Consider the following 20,893-nt stretch of genomic DNA (forward strand, 5'->3'; position numbering starts at 1 on the left):
ATTTTCTCACCCAGATGGTTTTTAGGACCAGACCACTTGGCTGTAGCATTCCAACTGCAAGATACTGCCTGTTGACCTTTCTGAAAGCATAATTATGCAGCACAATTGTAGCTTTTAAATACATTGAGTTGACCTTGAAAATCAAAAAGTGTGCTGTAGTTTAGGACAATCTTTTATAAACTTCTCATTTAAAGTATCATGTTGGGGAAAAATTGAAAAGAAAGCAATAGTTCAATTAAAGACAGACTATTAATCCTACACTTATTAAGAGTCTGGGCTGTTTATAGAAATAAATTAAGTCCAGGCAGTTCACCACTGTTGCCAGTTATTTACCCTGCTGAGTTTAAGACAGCAAACTCAATGGGAGGCTTCTTTTGAGGAACAATATAACCTAGCAAGTCTGTATGGTGTTATAATAAGAAACCGTATGATTCCAGTCTCTGAAATAATGGAGCAAGCAGAAAAAACCTGTCTAATTTCAATATTTACAAATTAAATCTTTTATTTGTATTAAATTGTTAAATAACAAGAAAAGGGAATTACAGCAGCAAACACCAATTTGAAATACTTACAAAATCTATGTCAGTGTTATTTCCCAACTAGTAGTAATGCAACGGGTGCTAGCTCATGGTTTGATGTGGATTTAGAACCTCACTTGGAAGCTGGCAACCCTAAGAGGAGGTCTCTCTGTGCACAGCAGTCTTGATCCTAGTCAGATTTATGCACACCTAGGTAGTGTGGAATTCCAGAACATGGACCTACACCAATCTTGCAACCTTACCTCCTCTCTGCAATGTTTTCGTGACCTGAAATAGGTCAGGGGGTGCTAGGTGGCTGCGGGAGCATTACACACTTTTGAGGACCCACTTCCAGACTTCAAGGAATATGTTCAAACCAGAGACAGCCAACCTCCAGGTGGGGCCTGGAGATCTCCTGGAACTGCTGCTCATCTCCACACTATAAAGATCAGCTCCCCATGCAAAAATGGCTGTTTGGACTCTGTAGCATTGTACCCAACTGATGTATTTTAACATGTTTATTTCAGTTTTGTTTAGAATTGTTTTTGTAATCTGTTTTTATAATGCTCTGTTTTAATTGTTGGGTAGGGTTGGTGGTCCTGATAGAACTGAAATGTGCGATATAAATAAATAATATAGCACTGTTAGAACAATGTTGGCAAAGAAATTTTTGTGTCTTTTTAGTTTTAATTGGTGTCCACAAAGACAGTTGTTTTGGTTAATCTGACACCATTCTCAGTTTAATGAGGTGACTATTGTCCCTGAGAAGGGAATTGAAGAAGTGATGACAGAATAGCTGTTCTCTGTTTTCTTTGTACTGCTCTGACATTTGTGGGTGCGTTTTGTAAAAGAGTCGGTGTGGTTTTTGTTTTACAGGCCAACAAGTTCTTGGCTTGGTAGAGAATCAGAGTGACTGGTATCTAGGAAACCTCTGGAAGAACCACCGTCCTTGGCCAGCTCTTGGAAGAGGCTACAACACAGGTAGGCCACATCGCTCCATGGAGCTAATTGCAATTTCTTTCTTTTTCTTTCTTGATTTAAAATATTTATTAGCTGCCTTTCTTTATTACAGAACTCAAGGTGGCTTACAATAATAATAAAATACATACAATAGTTTACTTCTTAAAATACATAAAACCAAAATTTAAAATTTGTGTAAAGTCTGCTTTAATCAAATGCAGTTCTAAAGAAAACCATATTCTGCTCTTAAAAGCATATCTCTCTGCGGAGATTGTTTCGTAATTGAGGAGCTGCCTCTGAACAGGAGCCTCTCTTGCCTAGAAGAAGAGCTGGTTTTTATACCCCATTTTTCACACCCAAAGGAGTCTCAAAGTGGCTTACAGTAACCTTCCCTTCCTCTCCCTACAACAGACACCTTGTGAGATAGGTGGGGCTGAGAGAGCTCTGACAGGACTGTGACTAGCCCAAGGTCACCCAGCTGGCTGCATGTGGAGGACCATAGAATCAAACCTGGCTTACCATATTAGAGGATGCTGCTCTTAACTACTACACCAAGCTGGACTACCCACCAAACAAGCTTCATTAAATGATGGGACAATCAGAAGGATCTTTCCCAGTGATCTTAAGTCCAAGGGAGAAGCATATGGAAGAAGCATATGGTCCCAAGCCATGTAGGGCAGGGGTAGTCAACCTGTGGTCCTCCAGATGTTCATGGACTACAATTCCTAGCAAACGCTGGCAGGGGCTCATGGGAATTGTAGTGAATGAACACCTGGAAGATCACAGGTTGACTACCCCTGATGTAGGGCACTGAAGGTCAAAAGCAAAACTTTGAAACTGATTGATAGGCAGTGTAACTGCTATAATGTTGGAGTCACATGCTCCCAATAATGGATCCCAACTAGCAGTCAAGCTGCAGCGTTCTGCACTAGCTGCAGCTTCTAAACACTCTTCAAGAGTAGTCTCAAGCAGAGCACATGGAAATAGCCCAGTCTAGTAGTCACTAAGAGTGTAACTCCTTCTAGGTCTGGCTGAAACAGGAGCAGTCGCAGTTGACACACCAACTGGGCAAAAGCAGTCTGAACCTTTTATTGCATCTTAACATTGTATGATATTTTTTATTGTTGCAAACCATCCAGAGCCTGCTTGTGTGGTAGGGCAAATTATTGTAAATAAATATAAACCATCAAAACTACCTGGTTTCTCTGTTGAGCAGCACCCCCAGGCTGCAAACCTCGCCTTTCAAGGTAAGTATCACCCCACCCAAAGCAGGAGAGAGCTGATGCTCCTGGTCTGCCTTTCCACTAACCCAGGGAACCTTTGTCCTGTCCTGTTGGGATTAAGTTTCAGCTCGTTTACCCTCATCCAGCCTGACTCCAAGCTCTCCCAATTTCTTTGTGATAGCATACACCTGCCATTTTGAAATAAGATGGTAGGAAGGCCCATGGGACCTGTCAGGTGCTGAGGGAACCAGGTACCTGTTTTCTTCAGCTCCTGCTGCTACCCTGGCAAGCAAACAAAAGAAAGAGGCATTGGTACTTTTTTGCTCAGGTTGACTATACCGCATTTATTTATTTCCTTCAGATACCTCTTTCATTCAGCTCCAGCTGCTACCCCAGCGAGCAGGAGAAAGAGGCATTGGTACTTTTTTGCTCAGGTTGACTATTCAAATTTTCACGTGCCCTCTAGAGGACAGGAGTGGGAACTACAACATCAATACAAAGCCAGAGAAATACGGACAATCCAAAAACTTTTATTCAGTGAAAGGCAACCCAAATCTGTTACACATCCTTACTATTCAATGATGTACTTATTAAAAACCCGGCTAATGCATTAAATTACATTTTGGATGCTTGGAATATTTTCCCCGTACCTTCAGGTGCTAGGAAAATGCGGCACAAAAACTCTCATTGTGAATGTTTAGGTTTGAAGACTCCAGTTGAAATGGTTGATCATATTTTGCTGATTTTTTTTCATCAGTACATTCATCATTTTGAATAACATGCCCGTGTGAGGCTTAGAAGATATTTTATCCCTGCCCTAGATTAAATGTTTGGCCTCCCTGAGTCTCCTCCCCATCTGCAAATGATATCAAAAGAGGTGTTTGCAAAGGTTATTCCAACAGCTTTGCAGCCATCCTTTTCCTGGAGACAAGCCACATCTTAGATCATTCCTCAGGCTATGTTGCTTGGGCTGATAGTTTACACTAATCTGGTCGAGCAACAGCAGTCTAGAATATATTAATCTTATATTTGCTTTTTACAGTTTTGTTTTTCAAGGACCAAGCTCTGCTTTCCGAGATGCTTCAGAGCCTTTGCGGTCACCAGCCATTTTCCTCATTCAACCACTTAGGCCACCTCGGAAGCACGTGTAGGTCTAGCAAGTAATATTCTTCCCCAAGGCTGACTTCAAAATATAGAAGATATAATTCTTTCAGTAAAGCAATAGGGTCATAATTGCCCATATAATATAAAAACCCCTGCCTGTCAGATTTCCTGTCCCAAAAGGGGGGAGGGGGAGGAAGCTGTACATTGTCTGTGAATTTATTATATTGAGAAGGACATATATTTTCTGCTGATTTGTGTGTGAAGTGTGAGAAGGCATGCCAGGTGCATAAAGAACTCACACACATATGCATCTAAATCAATTCTGTCTCATGCTTTGGGTGGTAGGGTAGTGACTTATGTTCCATCTGCACCTGTAATAAAAAGGGAGAACAGATGGGGAAGGATTCATTTCTAAAAAGATGTTTTCCTTTTAAATAACTATGTACCACCAGCCTGTTCTTTATTATAACAGATTTTGCTGCAAAAAAAAAAAAAATCCTTGGGTCTTGCGGGGGAGGGGAGAATAATTGATGTGACTTCAATGAGCAATATTAGTTATGTCTGTTGCAGGCTTCATGTGGCTGTGGAAGGGCTAATAGTGTCATGGTATTCACTCTTCAACATTTGCAAATGCATCTTTCAGTTTAGATCAGAATTCTTAACATAAATGTGTTCCTGACTTCATAGGCTATTACAGTTTTCAAAAGATGTAGAGTTCAGAGTGATACATGAACCTTTAATGTGTCACTACTGCATGTTTTCACAGGATGAAAATGGTGACATAGCTTTATTAGTTGTGCCAAAGTGATTTCTTAGCAGTTTAGGATTCTCCATATTTTAATGTCCTACTCTTGATAATTTTGGGGGGACAAAGGTGAAAAACAGATTCCCATGATCCCACTTTGGCATCTTAACCTTCCAAGTTTTTCTTCCTATCTCATTGAGGCATCATAAAGTTTAGGATCAATTTCTTAAATCCTGGAAAGTAATTACATCATGCAAATCTCTTTGATATCTGCATCAAGCAATAATTATGAAAATATACACATGAAGCTGCCTCATTCTGAGCCAGATCTTTGGTCTGTCCAGGACATTATTGTCTGCCCCAGGCTTTCTCAACTTTCTCACTGTTGAGGACTTGCTGAAACATTCTTCAGACTTCAAGAAACCCCAGAAATGTCACGATAGTGCAGAATATAGGTTGGGAAGCATAGCTGTGGACACGCCCACCTGGGGCCCCTCTCCTTCCCATCCCCTCCAGGCCCATCGCTGGCCATTTTGGGAGGGGGATCACATGTGGTCAGATCACCCCAAAAATGTTTAACAAATGTAAAAATTATGTAAAAAAATTAACTAACCCACACATTCAGGAAACCCTTCCAGGGCTGTCAAAAAACTCTAGGATTTCCTGAAACCCTGGTTGAGAAAGCCTGGAATATTCTGACTATTGGTAGTTCTCCAAGGTTTTAGGTCAAAGTTTTTGCAACACTTACTTTTTTGCTTGGTTTACTTGGACCAATTATGCATGGTGGTGGTCACACTGGGCTGCCACTGAGTCCGTGCAGTGGGCCAGCATGCCCTGCTGCTTGTCTTGTATGCACAGGGGATGAAATCCCTCGGTGCACATGGTCTGCCCCAGAGTTGTGTGTACACTCCAGGGCAGACAACTCCAAGGCAGACAGTTTCCATGACACTGCGTTGGTGGATGGGCAGCATCGCTGCATGAGAGTGAGGTAGCATGGCAACATTATCCCACCATCGTGGGGGTCGACAAATGCCACATTTAATTCCGTGATGCTGCGAAGCCAAATGGGGCATCTTGTGTCTCTGCAGGGACACTGTCGGTGGGGGAGGAGCCGGTCCAGCTGGAAAATCATCATTCCATTAACATGGGGTATCAGAGGCCCTAACACGGACCTGGGCTGGAAAGAGACCAGGCTGATGATGTGCATAATCAGTCTCAGAGATGCTAGGGAATTGAACTTGAGAACTTCTGCATGCAAAGCAGATGTTCTAATACTGAGCCACAACCTCTCCAGTTAAATGAAATGGTGAGTTTAGTAACCTTGTATGTCTAAACAATTTCAACAAAAGGGGATTTTGATAAGAATGTGGCAAAATATACAAATTGCTACGCATTATCTTGTTTCAAACCTGCTTGTGCCAGGATTATGTAGATTAATTATTAGCAGGTAGTGGGCAAGAACGACACTGAGGCAGAGCACTGAACTTCCATGGTTCCTTCCAGATCTGTAACTGGTTGGGATAAATCATAAATAAAAACAAAATGTCTCCAGTAAAATATTCAGTAATATGTATGTGCATGACGAACCATCAAGTCACATCCAGATTATGGTGACCCCCAACAAGGGGATTTCAAGGCAAGTGATAAGCAGAGGAGTTTTGCCATTGCTTTCCACTGTAAAGTCTCTCTGGGTGGTCTCTCATCCAAGTACAAGGAAAGCAAAGGTGTTTGCAAGCTGCTTTGGAGTTCCTTTGAGTAGTGAAAAGCAGGGTATAGAAACCAGCTTTTCTCCCACAACTGAATACAGGATGATGGATTCGCCTTCTCTCATTTCTATACTGATCCACAGGTTTACCCAACCTGCATTTTCCTCAGCTACAAACTTTATATAGGCATGATCATCTGTTAGAAAAGGTCCCTGAACAATATCAGTGGAATATCCTTTATGACGACCAGCCCAAATGTTATGAGATAATCAGCCATCTAATTTTCTAAGAACTCTTTATCAGGCAGGATGTTAAGCACAGGAGGGGGGATGCTTTAGCTCATGATAGGAAAGATCTGCCTTCAGCTTGTGAAAGTCTTCGTGGAGAGCAGGAGGTGTAGCAAACTTAATTAGATGATGCTAGGTGCTAAACATTTCAAGTTGCACCAAATGCTCCTGGCATAAAGAAGTGAAAAAAGAATAGAAAAGAAAGTCATTTCTGTCTGTTAGTATAAAAGCCCGTCATAATTCAGTTCTCTCTCAGATCTCAATTACATGTGGCTTTTATAGTTTCAAAGAAAAGTCACCCTGTTTTCTGCTTTGTGCCAGCAGTCCTTGGTGCAACTTGAAATGTTTTCACCTGGTACCACCTAATTTAATTAGATCCCCAACACCTCCTACACAATACTACAAAACGTGGGTTTTTCAATCATGCCCTGAAACATCTTTCATGTTTCACTCACCCTCACCATTGTTTGGGCATTGAACCTCCAATCTGATAAAGTGTCCTTTGGGGCTGAGTGGAGGTTTTAAAAGTGATGCCTAATTTCATTGAAAGGCACTGTACTGGTGTTGCATAATTAAATATATTGCACAAAGGCTGCTTTTGTGCAGTGTTCTCTTTTGGGAGAAGTAGATGCCCATTCTAATTTGGTCCCTATGCATACAGGGTTCCCTGCTGAGTGATTGGGCCACACATACCATACACTATGTGTATGGTTTTTGTGCATCCACCCCGAAAGAGTATTTTTGACTGGGTAAGCAAGAGAGTCATCTTATGGTCTTCTAATTCTTTGTCATAGTGGATGTACCAGTAAGAGTTAATGTAGATGAGATCCTAGGAGATCCAAAACTGGGTCTTCTCAGTAGGGTTTCAAGATAAATTACAGTTGCATGTGGCCCAGTTCAGATTACAGCCATGTTGGGAGGTTTAATCTTGATTAAAAGAAAGTGAGTTTAATACTTCCATGATCCACAGGGTTTCACCTATCAAACCTGCCCTCCCAATGCTGTTGCACAGAAAGACAGTTAAAAGATAGCAACCAACCTTTCCGGGGTTAATAGCAACACAGAGAGGACAGTTTCGGTAGGCAAAAACAAAATGAAGGATTAAACTTCTGCCTCCGCAGACATAGCCTTGATCCAAACTATGTCAATATGTAGCTAAAATATAATCTTGAAGAATATTGTGAAGTCATTCAAAGCAGGAATATGAAAAACAAGTCCTACGAAAGGAGGTTGAGAGGACAAGAAAGGCTTAGTGTTAGGGGAGATAGGAGCTCTTTCTTCAGATACCCAAAGGGCTGTCACTAGGGTTGTTAGCTCTAGGTTTGGAAATATATGGAGATTTTTGGGGTGGAGCCTGGGGAGGACAGTGTTTGGGGAAGGTAGGAACTTCAGCTGGGTGTACTGGAGTCAATACTCCAAAACAGCCAAGGGAGCTGATCTTGGTTGTCTGAAGATCAGTTGTAATAGTGGTATCACCTGGAAGTTGGTCACCTTGCTGTCACATAGATATGTCTGCTTCTGCAGAAGGCAAGACACATTGAAACAGGCTAAAATTACAAGTGGGTAGGCTTCCATTCAGCATTACAAGAGATTCCCTAATGGGAAGGGAAGGACAACAACAGAATCTCTGACTTGGGGGGGGGGGGACTTTTCCTAGCTGGAAATTTTCAGGCAGGGGCTGTATGGCAATGTGTTGAGAATGTTCTAGTTTGGATTTCCTATGCTGAATAGAGTGTTGGACTAGATGACTAATAGTGTACTTTTCAACTCTATGATTCTGTGATCTCCAGTTGTCTCATCTAGTCTAACCTGTAGCATAACAGCATTGAAAAGATGGGTAGAGGTCCAAAGGCACCGGAGGGTACCTCTTCAAAGAAGATGAACTGAATTATCTGACATTATCAGGTATCACCATCTCTAGAGTTCAAGTAAAAGAGTTGGCATACAGTCTGAACAGTAATTCTTGATGGACTTCTGTCCTTGTGTATTTATATATTCATGCATTTTTATAGATTTCGGTCTGCTCATACTGCCATTTTTCAGTAGTTGCTGACAGATCTATTAAAACTTGCTCCTTTCCAACTCATATGCAGTTATAAGGAGTAAAAAGGGGTGGAGAAACAAGCCAGAAATGCTGGTGAATGAAGGGAAGATTGGATAGGAGGTTACAGGAAATGGAACAACATTTTTCAAGAACATGGAACAAGAGGTCATTGAGTGAGACAGTTCAACCTCTCAGAGACAGCAAAGGATGGATTATTGACAGAGTCAGCATATGTTGCCATAAAGAAAACCCCTAAAAATTGAGATGTATTGTTTGACTCAGCGCTCCTGGAGGAGAACAAAGACATAAATCTCACTGGGAGGGTGAAGAAATAGTAAAGGAAATTCAAGTTTTATCAGATACCTGCTCAGTAAATTAGAGCAGCTGTCACAACTCTGGGGGCTGAAGGGATCCAGGAGGCTCCAGAAAGTGCCAAAGGAGAAATGAAAGCCACAAGAAAATCAATCATGGTGGAGGAAAGACGAGTCAGTGGACCAAGATAATGAAATATTTAGCGCGGAGTTGGAAAGGAAGCTTTGAATAGAATCAGCAACTCAAATGTTTACTACAGAAATAGGGAAGGTGTTACTTGAGCCTCTAGTGTAAGAGATTATGAAAGTCACATTCACTCAACTGCATCCCTATAACTGGTTCCAAAATTAAACTACTGCTTTAGACTCTACTCTATAAATAGCCACATGAAATTTGGCTTCCTGAAGAAGAAATGCCCTGTACTGCTTCCTCCTGCTTGCATAAACATTTTACTTCTTGGTATCTTGGATATAAGCTTTCCTGTGCATGCACACTTAGAACCATAGAATCATAGAGTTGGAAGGGGCCATACAGGCCATCTAGTCCAACCCCCTGCTCAATGCAGGATCAGCCCTAAGCTTCCTAAAGCACTTCATCAGATACACACAAAAGCTTATACCCAGAATTGAACTTTGTTTGTATTGGAATTGAACTTTGTTCTGTTGCTTCAGACCAGTATGGCTGCCCACCTGAAACTAGTAGCCTGGACAGAGTTAAGTGATATGCCAAGTTTAGCAATATCCTTTTTAGGCTGCTTTGTTTGGTTTTATGTGGTTTTTATGCCTTGGCGTGTTTTATTGGCTTGTTGTAACTTTTTGTAAGATCCAGAAAACCTTCATTGGCATAGAAAATAAATTCCACAAATAATGAGTGAAGTTCACAGGCAAGAGCATATAGGATGACAGTAACAGTACCTTATTTGATACCAACAGTCTCCATCAATGAGAGATCCAGTCGTAAAATGGCCAATAAACTAATGGCTATGTTAGGTCTTTCTCACTCAACATAATTTAATCAATTTAAGTTTTTGTAAAGGGCAGGTGTTTTAGTTCTGCATACTAAGCCCAGAGGAAGTATTCTGGGGAAATGTAATTGTCCTGGACTTATAGCATTATTTAATGTAAGCAGTTGGATGCAGGCATTATAGCAGTTGTCTGTGCATTAAATTATTTCTGTAAAGAAATTTGATTTGAACCTAGGTCCCACAGTTCCTCCTCTGACACTACATTTTTAAAATAAATCAGTAGCAAACAGCCTAGAATATGGGGTATTATTTGGACATGTTTACTGATTGACCAGATTTTTGTCTACATTTCATGGTTTCAACAAATGTCAGTCCAGACACCCATGAGTCAACCAGTGTTAATTGTTTCCCAAATGGGTGCACATCCTACCCTAGCTTCTGATACTTTTGTCTGAAGAAAACTAAGTAAATGTTTCTTTTAAAATTAAGTAGCTACAGTGAAGGATGTCTTGCAACAGCACCTTCATTAATGCCCAAGAGAGCTTGATTTTCAACGGCTATTTCTTCTAGCATTTCTGCCACCAGTCAGTCTAATGAGCAGCTTGAGTCTCTTCACTCAGATTTCGATAGTGCTTTAGCCAGTGAAACCTGGTGTGGAGCTTCATCAAGGGGCAATCTTATCCTCAAAGGACTTCTGTGTTCTAAACTCTATTCATTTTGCTGGGGGTCCAACCTGTGGACTTCTTGAAGGCTACACATGACGCACAAGTGGCAAGAACGTTCTGGAAGTAGCAACTAAAATCCCCAGTTCATTAAGTAAATTCTTCCCTTTTTTAATGAACATATGTCAGTGTTGCATACGTTGTCACTGACACTCAAGTACTTCAAAAAAGTAAAAGGGGAAAATCTTGAAGATTAGCTAGGGGCACCTGGCACACACTACATATCATTATTGCAGGTATTACTTCAACTTATGCAAAAGCTATCCCAAGGTATTCTGTCTTACAGCATGAGGCAATTAGCTTACAGTGGAAGATATATTGGGAGGGTATGCTTGTAAAACTAAATATGAAAATGATTTATCTGTATCTAGGATCACTTGCATGTTGTAGTACTTCTACTAATTAGCAGCTCCTTGTGGCTGTTTCAATGTATGAGGATGAAATGCTGGGAGAAAGGGTCCCTCGGGTTCCCCAGTCCCACCCCATCCCCCAAAACATACAAACAGTTATCTCCAGGTTGGAGAAAGGACAAATACAGATCTCTAGAGAATCCATGGTTCAGTTGGAAGAACACATAAATCAATAGTATTTTTAACTTAATCATGGCTGGAGTAAATCAGCTTCCCTCCAGTTGTCTTAAAGAATGCGTAAAGAAACAGCTTTACAAAACTGTTAGGCTCTTATCACCTGTGCTGAACAGTAGTAAATAATATCCTTGAAGTTACTGCTTACATTTTCTTGCCATAAACAAGCATGCACCCAGGGTTAAAAACATTTTCCCAGTGGATAGGGGAGTTGTTGGGGGGCATTATTTCTTTGTTTGCTTACAGTGATGTAGATATAAAAATACTCCCAGTGAAACACCATTATTCAGAGAAATGTTTTAATTGTTAATGTTATAATTTAAAATTTATAGTAGTTTGTTAGAGGTCTGCTAGCTTAGATTCCAAACATACGTTTCGTTATTTCAGATTTTTAAAAGGGGTAGGTTTATAAAGGATCCATACTGTTGTGTGTTCTTCAGTTTGAAAAAGAGAAGATGTGGAAACACACAAAAGAAACATTTTGCCTTGCACAAAAGTATGTTTTCCAAGGTTTTTGACCTGCGAAACACAGTGATTTCTGCCGTTAGAAAGTTTTTTTCTACCCAAAGGTCCACTGGAATTTGGCTTGGGGAAGAGACATCACCCAAATGCAATATATGTGCATGTTTTTTCAAGCTTCTTTTGAGAGTCAGAATGGGAAGGATCTCAGAAATCTGAGCTCCTCTCCATTAACACTAGATACAGCCACACTGAGCTAGTTGGACCAGTGAGTGTGGCTTTCATAAAGCTGGGCAAGAAATTTAGGCTCCCCCAGTTTGATTTCAAATTGCAGCTGCCTATGATTTTCTGTGACACTTGGAGCAACTAGGTTGAAATGGAATGAGTATCCCTGGAATGGAAGGATTCCTCTGGGAGACCCCCATTTTCAGTGCCATGCAAATTGCACCCCTGTAATCAGCTGAAGAGAGAAGTTTGTAGGAGTGAGACTACTCTTTGCACATACGATTGGATACACTGAACCATCACTTCACAGTCTCGTCACTTCAATCTCTGGTTGAAGTTGTCTTTAAATCTGCATGTGCACTGTGGCATAAAGCAGGGGTAGTCAACCTGTGGTCCTCCAGATGTTCATGGACTGCAGTTCCCATGAGCCCCTGCCAGCAAATGCTGGCAGGGGCTCATGGGAATTGTAGTCCGTGAACATCTGGAGGACCACAGGTTGACTACCCCTGGCATAAAGCACAGAGGTGGCTTACCAACAGGTGTACCATCTAAGCATAGGGTACGTGGCACCCAACAGAGGGTCCCTCCCTGTCCAATGATGCTTGCTTGGCAATGGGGGCAAGGGGTATCTGGGTGAGTACCCTGCAGGCATACAGCTGCTCATTAGCCAGAAATACCAGCCAAGGTCAATGACACGGGCTTCTGCTGTGCATGCAAGTAGTCAGCAGCTACATGGTTGCATGCTGTTGACCCAGATGTCCCTTGCCTTCACAGGACCTGTCAGTGTGGAGATTGGGCCTCCTACTTACTCAGCTATGGCTCCACTGTGGTGGGCTTTTCCTACAGGTTACACCGTTATGTGAGCCAACAGCGATGAAGCACTGTATTTGTTTTCACAATGTTTTGCAAAGTGTCTGGTAAATTCATATTTCACAGTTAAAATTAATATGTCGATCAAAAGATGGAATTCTTCACTTGTTGCTATTGAGGAAGGCCGTATACTTTTTTGTTGCTTCTAGCAATATTTGTGGGAGAGATTCTAGGCCGAGGAGTTTTTGACTTTTCAGCAAGTTGCGGTACTGCATGCATCTGTACAAAAATTAGATTGATTCTGGAGTATTGTAAAACAGTGGTCCCCAACCCACGGGCTGCGGCCCGCTGCCGGGCCGCGAAGGCCATGGCGCCGGGCCGCGGCTCCCTCTCCCCGCCCCCCCCCCACAGTAAAAAACTTCCCAGGGGAGAGGGAATCAGGGCCGCGGCCGTGCATTGTGCATGCGCGATTTTGGCCGCACATGGCACATGTGCAATGCGCGTGCGCGCATGCATGGCATGCGCGGGCAGGCAGTTGCCCTGCCGGTCCCCAGCCTCAAAAAGGTTGGGGACCACTGTTGTAAAACATAAGTGACTGTAAAAGGGAAATGTGGCAGTGAGATCTGTTTCATGTGTTTATGCCAGCAATTGAAGAACCGAAATAACAGTTTAGTCATTTAATGGCTTTTCCCCTGCATCATATTTTCCAGAATCTATTGCTAGCAATTAATTTCTAGATATCTAAAAATTAGCTGCAGATCAGCATGATGACTTCAAGTTTATTTGTTTGTTTAGTTCTTCTCAGTTTCCAAACTTCATTATAAACTTTGGGCTAGCTTATACCAAGTGTTTGACATTTTAGAAATGGAAGTCAGGGAGAATCACATTATCATTTTAAACATGGAACATGCAGTTGCTTTGCCTATTCAAAGAATAATGGCATTGCAGTGAGCGTTGCGATGAATAAATTGGCACTCTTTGTCTAATATTCGCTGTCCCTTAGAAATTTAAACTCTCACACCTCATGTTAACTGCATGGGTAGCCAGCTTGATGGCCTGTGGTCCAGATCTAGCCTCTAAATCAATTCTATCTGGCCAGCATTGCCTTTACCAGATCAAGGTGAGAGAAGAAGAATGTCTGTAGTTTCTCTCAAAAGAGAAAGATGAAAGGTTCTTGGGATTTAGCGTAAAGGTATCCCACCCCTCTTTTGTGGAGTTTGATCACTTTTGAGGGTGCATTTGATCTCAAATGCAGGGCAGGGTTCTGTGGCTCTGTTGGAGAGCATCTGCTTTCTTTTGGAAGATTTCTAGTTCAGTCCCCACCTCAGCATTTCTGATTAAACAGTAAGGCAGTACGTAAAAGACCTCAACCTGAGACTCTGGAGAGCTGCTGAGAGCTGAGGAAGGTAATACTGATCTATGACAAGTCTGACTCCATGTAAGGTAGCCTCATGTGTTCACTTCCCGTCCCCTCCAGACCACTATTTGGAGAACAGAGCAGCACACAAGAGATTGCCAAACTTGCTTTAGATCAGTGGTCCCCAACCTTTTTATCACTGGGGACCGGTCAATGCTTGACAATTTTATTGAGGCCCGGGGTGGGGTAGTCTTTTGCCGAGGGATGTCGCCACCGCCTGAGCCCCTGATCCACTAGCTTTCCTGCCGGCGCCCCTGACTTCCTGCCGCCCGCTGGGAGGTGCTGCCAGCAGCAGATGCACAGTGACACACCAAGGGGGAGCCCCAGCCATGGTGGCCGCCGGAGAACACCAAAGGTGAGCTGGTGGCAGAGTGGCAGAGCAGCCCCTGAGGAAGCAGCCAGGGAGGAGGATGAGGAGGAGCTACGGACCGGTCCTGACTGATCTACGGACCGGTCCCAGTCTCCAAACCGGGGGTTGAGGACCACTGCTTTAGACCATCACAATGCCTTATATGTTTGGAGACATCTGTATAAGCCTTGTCTCTTAATGAGTGACTTCTTTGTCTACAGAATATATGAGCAGCTTTCCAGAAATTTCAGAGCAGTAGCCAGCATGAGAAAAAGCAGACAGATAACAGGCACGAATCCGACATCACCCTAATAAAATTAAAGACAGACCCACATTTGGGTCTAAAACTTTTTTTAAAAATTGGCTCATTTAAAACCAGGTAGAAAACAACATAAGACAAAGTCAGCATGTTCTGATTAAAAGACACAGGGGAAAGTTTTTACCCCTTGCTGGTTTGTTGCAGGCTATTGTCCTGGATCTCTTTGTGTCATTTTTTACACTATGGTAGAATATAAATTAATTCCATTAAAGAGCATATCTCGACTTTTTCCATTCAAATGAAGGAGAAATCAAGCTGTAGTATTATTTCAGACCCCATTATCAGAATACCAATGCATGAAACTATGTGTATAGCACTATAAATTGCATACTATACAAAAAAGGATTCTTGTTTCTCTCCATCCTGCTGTGGACATTGAAGGAGGGAGAGAGCATATTCTGAAGTAAGAACCAAAGGGCATGCTAACTAATTATGCTGCCCAGAACTCAGGAAGTGTCCTTCCCTTTTTAGTGTTAGGAGGCCTCTCAACAGTAATTTTAGCTCAGACAAAAGAATCACACATCAGAGCCAAGCAGTGTTATCCTGGTGACTAAACTGAACAAAAACTAAGTAATAGAGAATGGGTATTCCATGAGACTGCATAGCAGTAGTGGTGGTAGTAGTAGCAGTGCTGCTAACAATTCTCACTTACTGAGCACTTTTATTCCCTTTATTCATGTAGAGGTTCAACAATGATTGAATACTAACACCTGTTTAAGAGATGTGGGCAGAGAAGGGAGATAGGATGCAAGAGACTTGCTCAAGGTCACATGTCAAGCGAATGCTATCCAAAAGAGAGTCCATTGTGTGTGTCCCTCCTCCTGATGTATTAGAAGCATAGTTCCTAATAGGTAGAGTGTTGGAACCAAAGAGGGCTGTGAAGGAGGGAGGTAACGTTATGTCAGCTGTACTCTGGGAAACAAAGGGAAATAAGGGAGAAGCTGCAGATCTGTGCATACCTTTGAGCTGATAAAACAGCTTCTTTCTCTCTGCCTTTTTTGATTCAGCCCTGTAATCCTCCAAACTATCAGACTGCGTAGCGTCGTCACAAGCTTTCCTCCTAGTCTGCATACCTTTTGGAGCTGTTATTCTCGTATTGCTTTTTTCCGAACACACAGGGTATTAACAACAGAGTGAAAGAAACATATCTGCCCATTACTGAAGTAACCTGCTCAGTGGATTTCCTTGAAAATCTGGCTACTGCTGCTTTCATATTAGCCATTCATGGATGGGTAAAGCTGATCAAGAATTGACTATTAACATATATAGTTGGACTATTGTAAGTGCTGTCCCACATGACACTTACTGGGAAAACTCAGAGGTAGCAAAAATTTGTTCACAGCCATGGATGATGTACCCTTTCACAGCGTAGCAAGCAATATTGTGGGTGATTCACTAAAGCCACTAAAACCGAGAGAAAGTAGAAGTATTGTAGGCAGCTCAATTTTCCAGATGCATGGCTATGATGCAAACCTCTCTTGAAGCCTTTAAAGTAGTCGAAGTGCTTTGGTTGTGCTGGGTTGCCTTTTCACAGGGTGTTCTTTCCCCATTAAAATCCTGTGAGATCCCAGTTTTAGTTCCCTGCATCATGGAGCTTCCCTGCACTGATATCCAAGAAATGCTGTTCCTAGGGACGGGGACCCCAAGGAATGACATGAAGGAGGTCTAGAGCAGGAGAAGGGAATAGGCAGAAATTGTCCATTCCATCTCTCTATGACCATGCCATAACACTCAGTTCCCCATTCGTGTACACATCAAGCACTGAAGGAACCATTTCTCCATGAGTTAATCCTGAGTGACTGGAAAGGATTAAAAAAACATTGAAACCATGTTTCATACGGTTAATTGTGAAGGTCAGCATCATTGCTTTAACTTCCACAGCCCAGTGGAGATAGCAGTCCTTTTAAGTTTCACTGGAGGAGACTGTTTGGAATGATAGTTTGTGGGACGGTGTTATACGTTCCATAGTTATCCCTTGTTTTTTGTCCCCAGCACCTGATATTCAGGAGTTTGTACACTGGCTTGAGTTTTGAAGGTTCCACATAACTATTCTGGCTCATAGCCACTGGTGGATCTACCCTCCATGCACTGTTAGAATCATAGAGTTGGAAGGGGCCACACAGGCCATCTAGTCCAACCCCCTGCTCAACACAGGATCAGCCCAAAGCATCCTAAAGCATCCAAGAAAAGTGTGTATCCAACCTTTGCTTGAAGATTGCCGGTGAGGGGGAGCTCACCACCTCCTTAGGCAGCCTATTCCACTGCTGAACTACTCTCACTGTGAAATTTTTTTTCCTGATATCTAGCCTATATCATTGTACTTGTAGTTTAAACCCATTACTGCGTGTCCTTTCCTCTGCAGCCAACGGAAATAGCATCCTGACCTCCTCTCAGTGACAACCTTTCAAATACTTAAAGAGGGCTATCCATCTAATCCATCTAAGCCAAAGTAAACATTTTCTAACATGAGTAGAGTTATAAACCGAATACTAAACAGGAGTCCAAGGCTGCAATCCTAAATGCATTTACTCCTGAGAATCCATGTTTAGGACTGTACCGCATCTGCAATCTTAAACAGTTACGCCCTTCTAAAGCCTTTGATGTAACTGTGCTTAGAAGGGCATGACTCCGCCTAGGATAGAACTGCAAGAGTTTCAAAGACACTAGCTTGAGCGATATAGTAAGATGTCCCCAGTGAGCTGTATACTGTATCCTTTTCAGGCAGACATGCAGAAAATAGAACAGATGCTTTGCTTCTGCTGTGGGAAAATGGCATCACGTCTTCCGAGTAAATTAAATCTATAAATGGGTCATTAGAAATAGGATAGGTAATGAGTCCAACGTATCTATGCTTATTCCAGTTTGGTATCTTAGCGCCCTTGTCTAGGGTCTATATAGATGCAGCTTTTGACTTCTTGTGATTCTCCCAGCATCACATCAGAGGCAAAGCCGTAATCCTCATATTTTCAAGGCATGATTTCAGAATATCTGTCTAAACAAAGTACTAGTAAGGTCAGCTTTGCTCTCATCATAGAAGCTGACAATATAAGAAGCTTGGTGCACAGATAACTGCATCAAAGGCCCACTTTCAATGCCTACATCCAGAGCGATCAGTTGATACATTATACCATTCTTCATCCCTCCCTGCTATCAAGGGAAACTTGCTTTTAAGTGTAAAGCATACTACATTCTTTTTGTTCTGTTTTTTTTCCCGGAGAAAGAAGTTAAAATGCAGCAGAACTATGTATTCTTAGTTTTGCACGCTGTATGAAACTGCATACTTTGAAAACAGCTTTCTTTTCTAGAAGGCATTTTTTGTATGCACAGAAGACATGGCTGAGGACCAAAGTAGATGTGATCATAAACATTTGGCTACCATCCCATGAGTTTTCTTGCATCTGGCCAGTAATGTTTAATTAAAGAAGTGCATAATATGATGTCATTCTGCTTTGCATTTCCCCCTGTTCTTGCAAGAAACAGCTAGTGGAGCTAAAAGGAGGGAAAGGGAAATTATCAAATTATGAATCTTCTATACCTCATTATCAGTGGCAAACACAAGTTTATGTTAGAATGACATTTGGCCTTTGTTTTGTCTCTCAATCAAGATCACATTTTTTGAAAAGTTTTGAAATGTTCTTATTGTAATATAATTTTCTGGACTAAATTCAAACACTTGGAAGTGCTTTGGAATGTATCAAGGCAAACCTTCTCTCTTTTCCAATGACAATTTATTTACTTAACCTTCATTTCTACCCCGCCTTTCACTCCATTGGGGACCTAAGGTGTCTTACATTCACCTCTCTTCCATTTTATCCTCACAATGACACTGTGTCTTAGACCAGACTGAGAAAATGTGACTAGCCCAGTCAACCTGCAAGTCTTCATGGCACAAGTGCAGATTCAAACCTGGATCTCCCAGATACTACTCAACACTCTTAACCACAAATACCACATGGTCCCATCTTTTTATTCTGATTTTCTCCTGGGAATCAGGGTTCTGAAAGGCCATTATTTCCTGAGCATGCAACTTTTGGTCTCTGTCATCCTACTTGGCCCCAGAACACCTAGCCACAGTGATCCATGTGATGGTCACCTCTAGGCTGGACTTCTGTAGCTTGCTGTATGCAGGCCTACCCTTAACCTTGATCCAGTAACTACAGCTGGTCCAAAATGCAGTGGCCGGGATCTTCACAGGAACACCGTGGAGATTGCACATCCAGCCCGCTCTCCAACAACTGCATTGATTACCAGTTGAATTCTGGATCAGACCTAAGATCTTGGTAATCACCTTTAAGGCCATACATGGTGTGGGCCCAGTGTACCCAAGGACCTCACAGTCTGTACCTCCCCCCCCCCCAAAGAGCTCTACACTCTGCCACTTCCAACTGGCTGGTGGTCCCTGGACCTAAAGAAACACATCTGACCTCAACCGGGGCTAGAGCTTTCTTTATTCTGGGCCCCATCTGTTATAATGAGATCTCTGAAGGGATCAGGGCCCTGCCTGAGCTATTGCAGTTCTGCAGGACCTGCTAAGTGGAGGTCAACCGAACCAACAACATCTTCTGACCCCTCCAGAAACCCCCCCCCATGAATGAAACCAAAATCAACTAACCTATGGGATGATAATTAACAGGTTAACATTGTCATAGTGTTACAATATAATACAATACAATACAAAAACCTTTAATGGCATCCATATTGTCATAGTGTTGAAATTGTTTATGAAAATGTTATTAGAACTGTTATTGAAACCACTGGTACCATTGTATTTATCTGATGTTACTGAATTGTACTGTGCATATCCATATGGTCTCTATATATAAGTCACCCTGAGCTGCAGTATAAATATAAAAAATAAATTGTGAATGATTAGTTGGATGAAAATAGTTGCAATGGCCATGAAAACCAGAAAACTGTGAGAGAAAAATAAGGGTGACTTCTTGAATTATCAAAAAAGAGTTTTTTATATCCCACTTTTCTCCACCTTAAGGAATCTCAAAGAGGCTTACAATTGCCTTCCCTTCCTCTCCCATAGCAGACATTTTGGTAGGTGGGGCTGGGATAGTTTTGAGAGAACAGGGTCACCCAGCCAGCTTAAATAGTTCCACCTTAGTTGTTGAACCTCCCCAAAAGGAAAAGAAATCAATGGAAACAAGATTGAGAGTATAATTAGAAATCAACACCGCAGGGCCACCTGAATTCAGTTTGAGTTTGGGAATAAAAGTACCATTGAAGGGCCCAGCAACTAGGAACTGTGCGGGAAAGACACACTTGAGGGGCTTTCACCCCCTACATATGTAGCCATATCCAGTACTTGGAAGATAGATTCATATCCCTTTGTGTTAAAAACTTCACCAACCTTTTTCTACTTTTCATGCTGACAAAAAGATCACTGGTGTTTCATTGGAGCACTGGGAATGAGGGAGACAGGACCCACTCGGTGTTTTATTCGAGTGAAGCCAAACCCATTCTTCGTGAAATTTCATGGGGGTTTATTTATATTTAAGTCTTTAGGCTACTTGTACTTAATATACACCTGTCACGATATGGCTAGCATAATAAATTGGTAGGATATGAAAGAAGCTACTACATTTACCTTTGTGGCATACATAACAACACTGTTGGCTGACATGCTGTTTTGTAATTTCCTCCCACGGTATTTGTGTGGATTTCAATACCTGCCTATCTTTCTGCATCAGTATTATCCCAGGAGAAGATACTAAGGGAGTAACAATCATGCGTCTGCCAGTGTTTAGAAAGAAAATGAAGTGATGTATGCAGCAAAGTCCATAAGTTATGGTAAAACTGGCAAGGAATACCCTGAAGCTGGCACTGGAGGGAGGAGAAGAGGCAGGGAAAACATGTTAATATGAAAATTATACAAAGAGCCAAAGAAAGCAATAACCCTTTCCAAAATCTACCTAGAAAAAGAGGGCATCCTTTATTTCCGACATGTTTCAGTGCTCCTTCATTTTCCAGGGTTGCATACTTTCTAGAGTTGCCAACTCCAGCGTAGAAAATTCATGGGAATTTGGAGACAGTGCCTGGTGAGAGTGGAATTTGAGGTTGGGATGCCGTACAGCCAACTTTTCAAAGCTGCCATTTTCTCAAGGGGAATTGATCTTTACAGACTATAGATCAGTTG

General features: G+C 42.0%; 1 protein-coding gene across 1 annotated transcript in view; it reads left to right on the top strand.

Annotated features, from left to right (window-relative positions):
- The window catches only part of LARGE1 (LARGE xylosyl- and glucuronyltransferase 1), a 351,225-nt gene that overhangs the window by 254,127 nt on the left and 76,205 nt on the right, over positions 1-20,893 (top strand). The window contains exon 7 of the mRNA XM_077339666.1: positions 1,395-1,499. Within this exon, the coding sequence (XP_077195781.1) occupies positions 1,395-1,499 (105 nt within the window). The remainder of the gene's footprint in view (positions 1-1,394; positions 1,500-20,893) is intronic.

The sequence above is a fragment of the Paroedura picta genome, chromosome 5 (genome assembly GCF_049243985.1).
Source record: "Paroedura picta isolate Pp20150507F chromosome 5, Ppicta_v3.0, whole genome shotgun sequence".
Lineage (NCBI taxonomy): Eukaryota > Metazoa > Chordata > Lepidosauria > Squamata > Gekkonidae > Paroedura > Paroedura picta.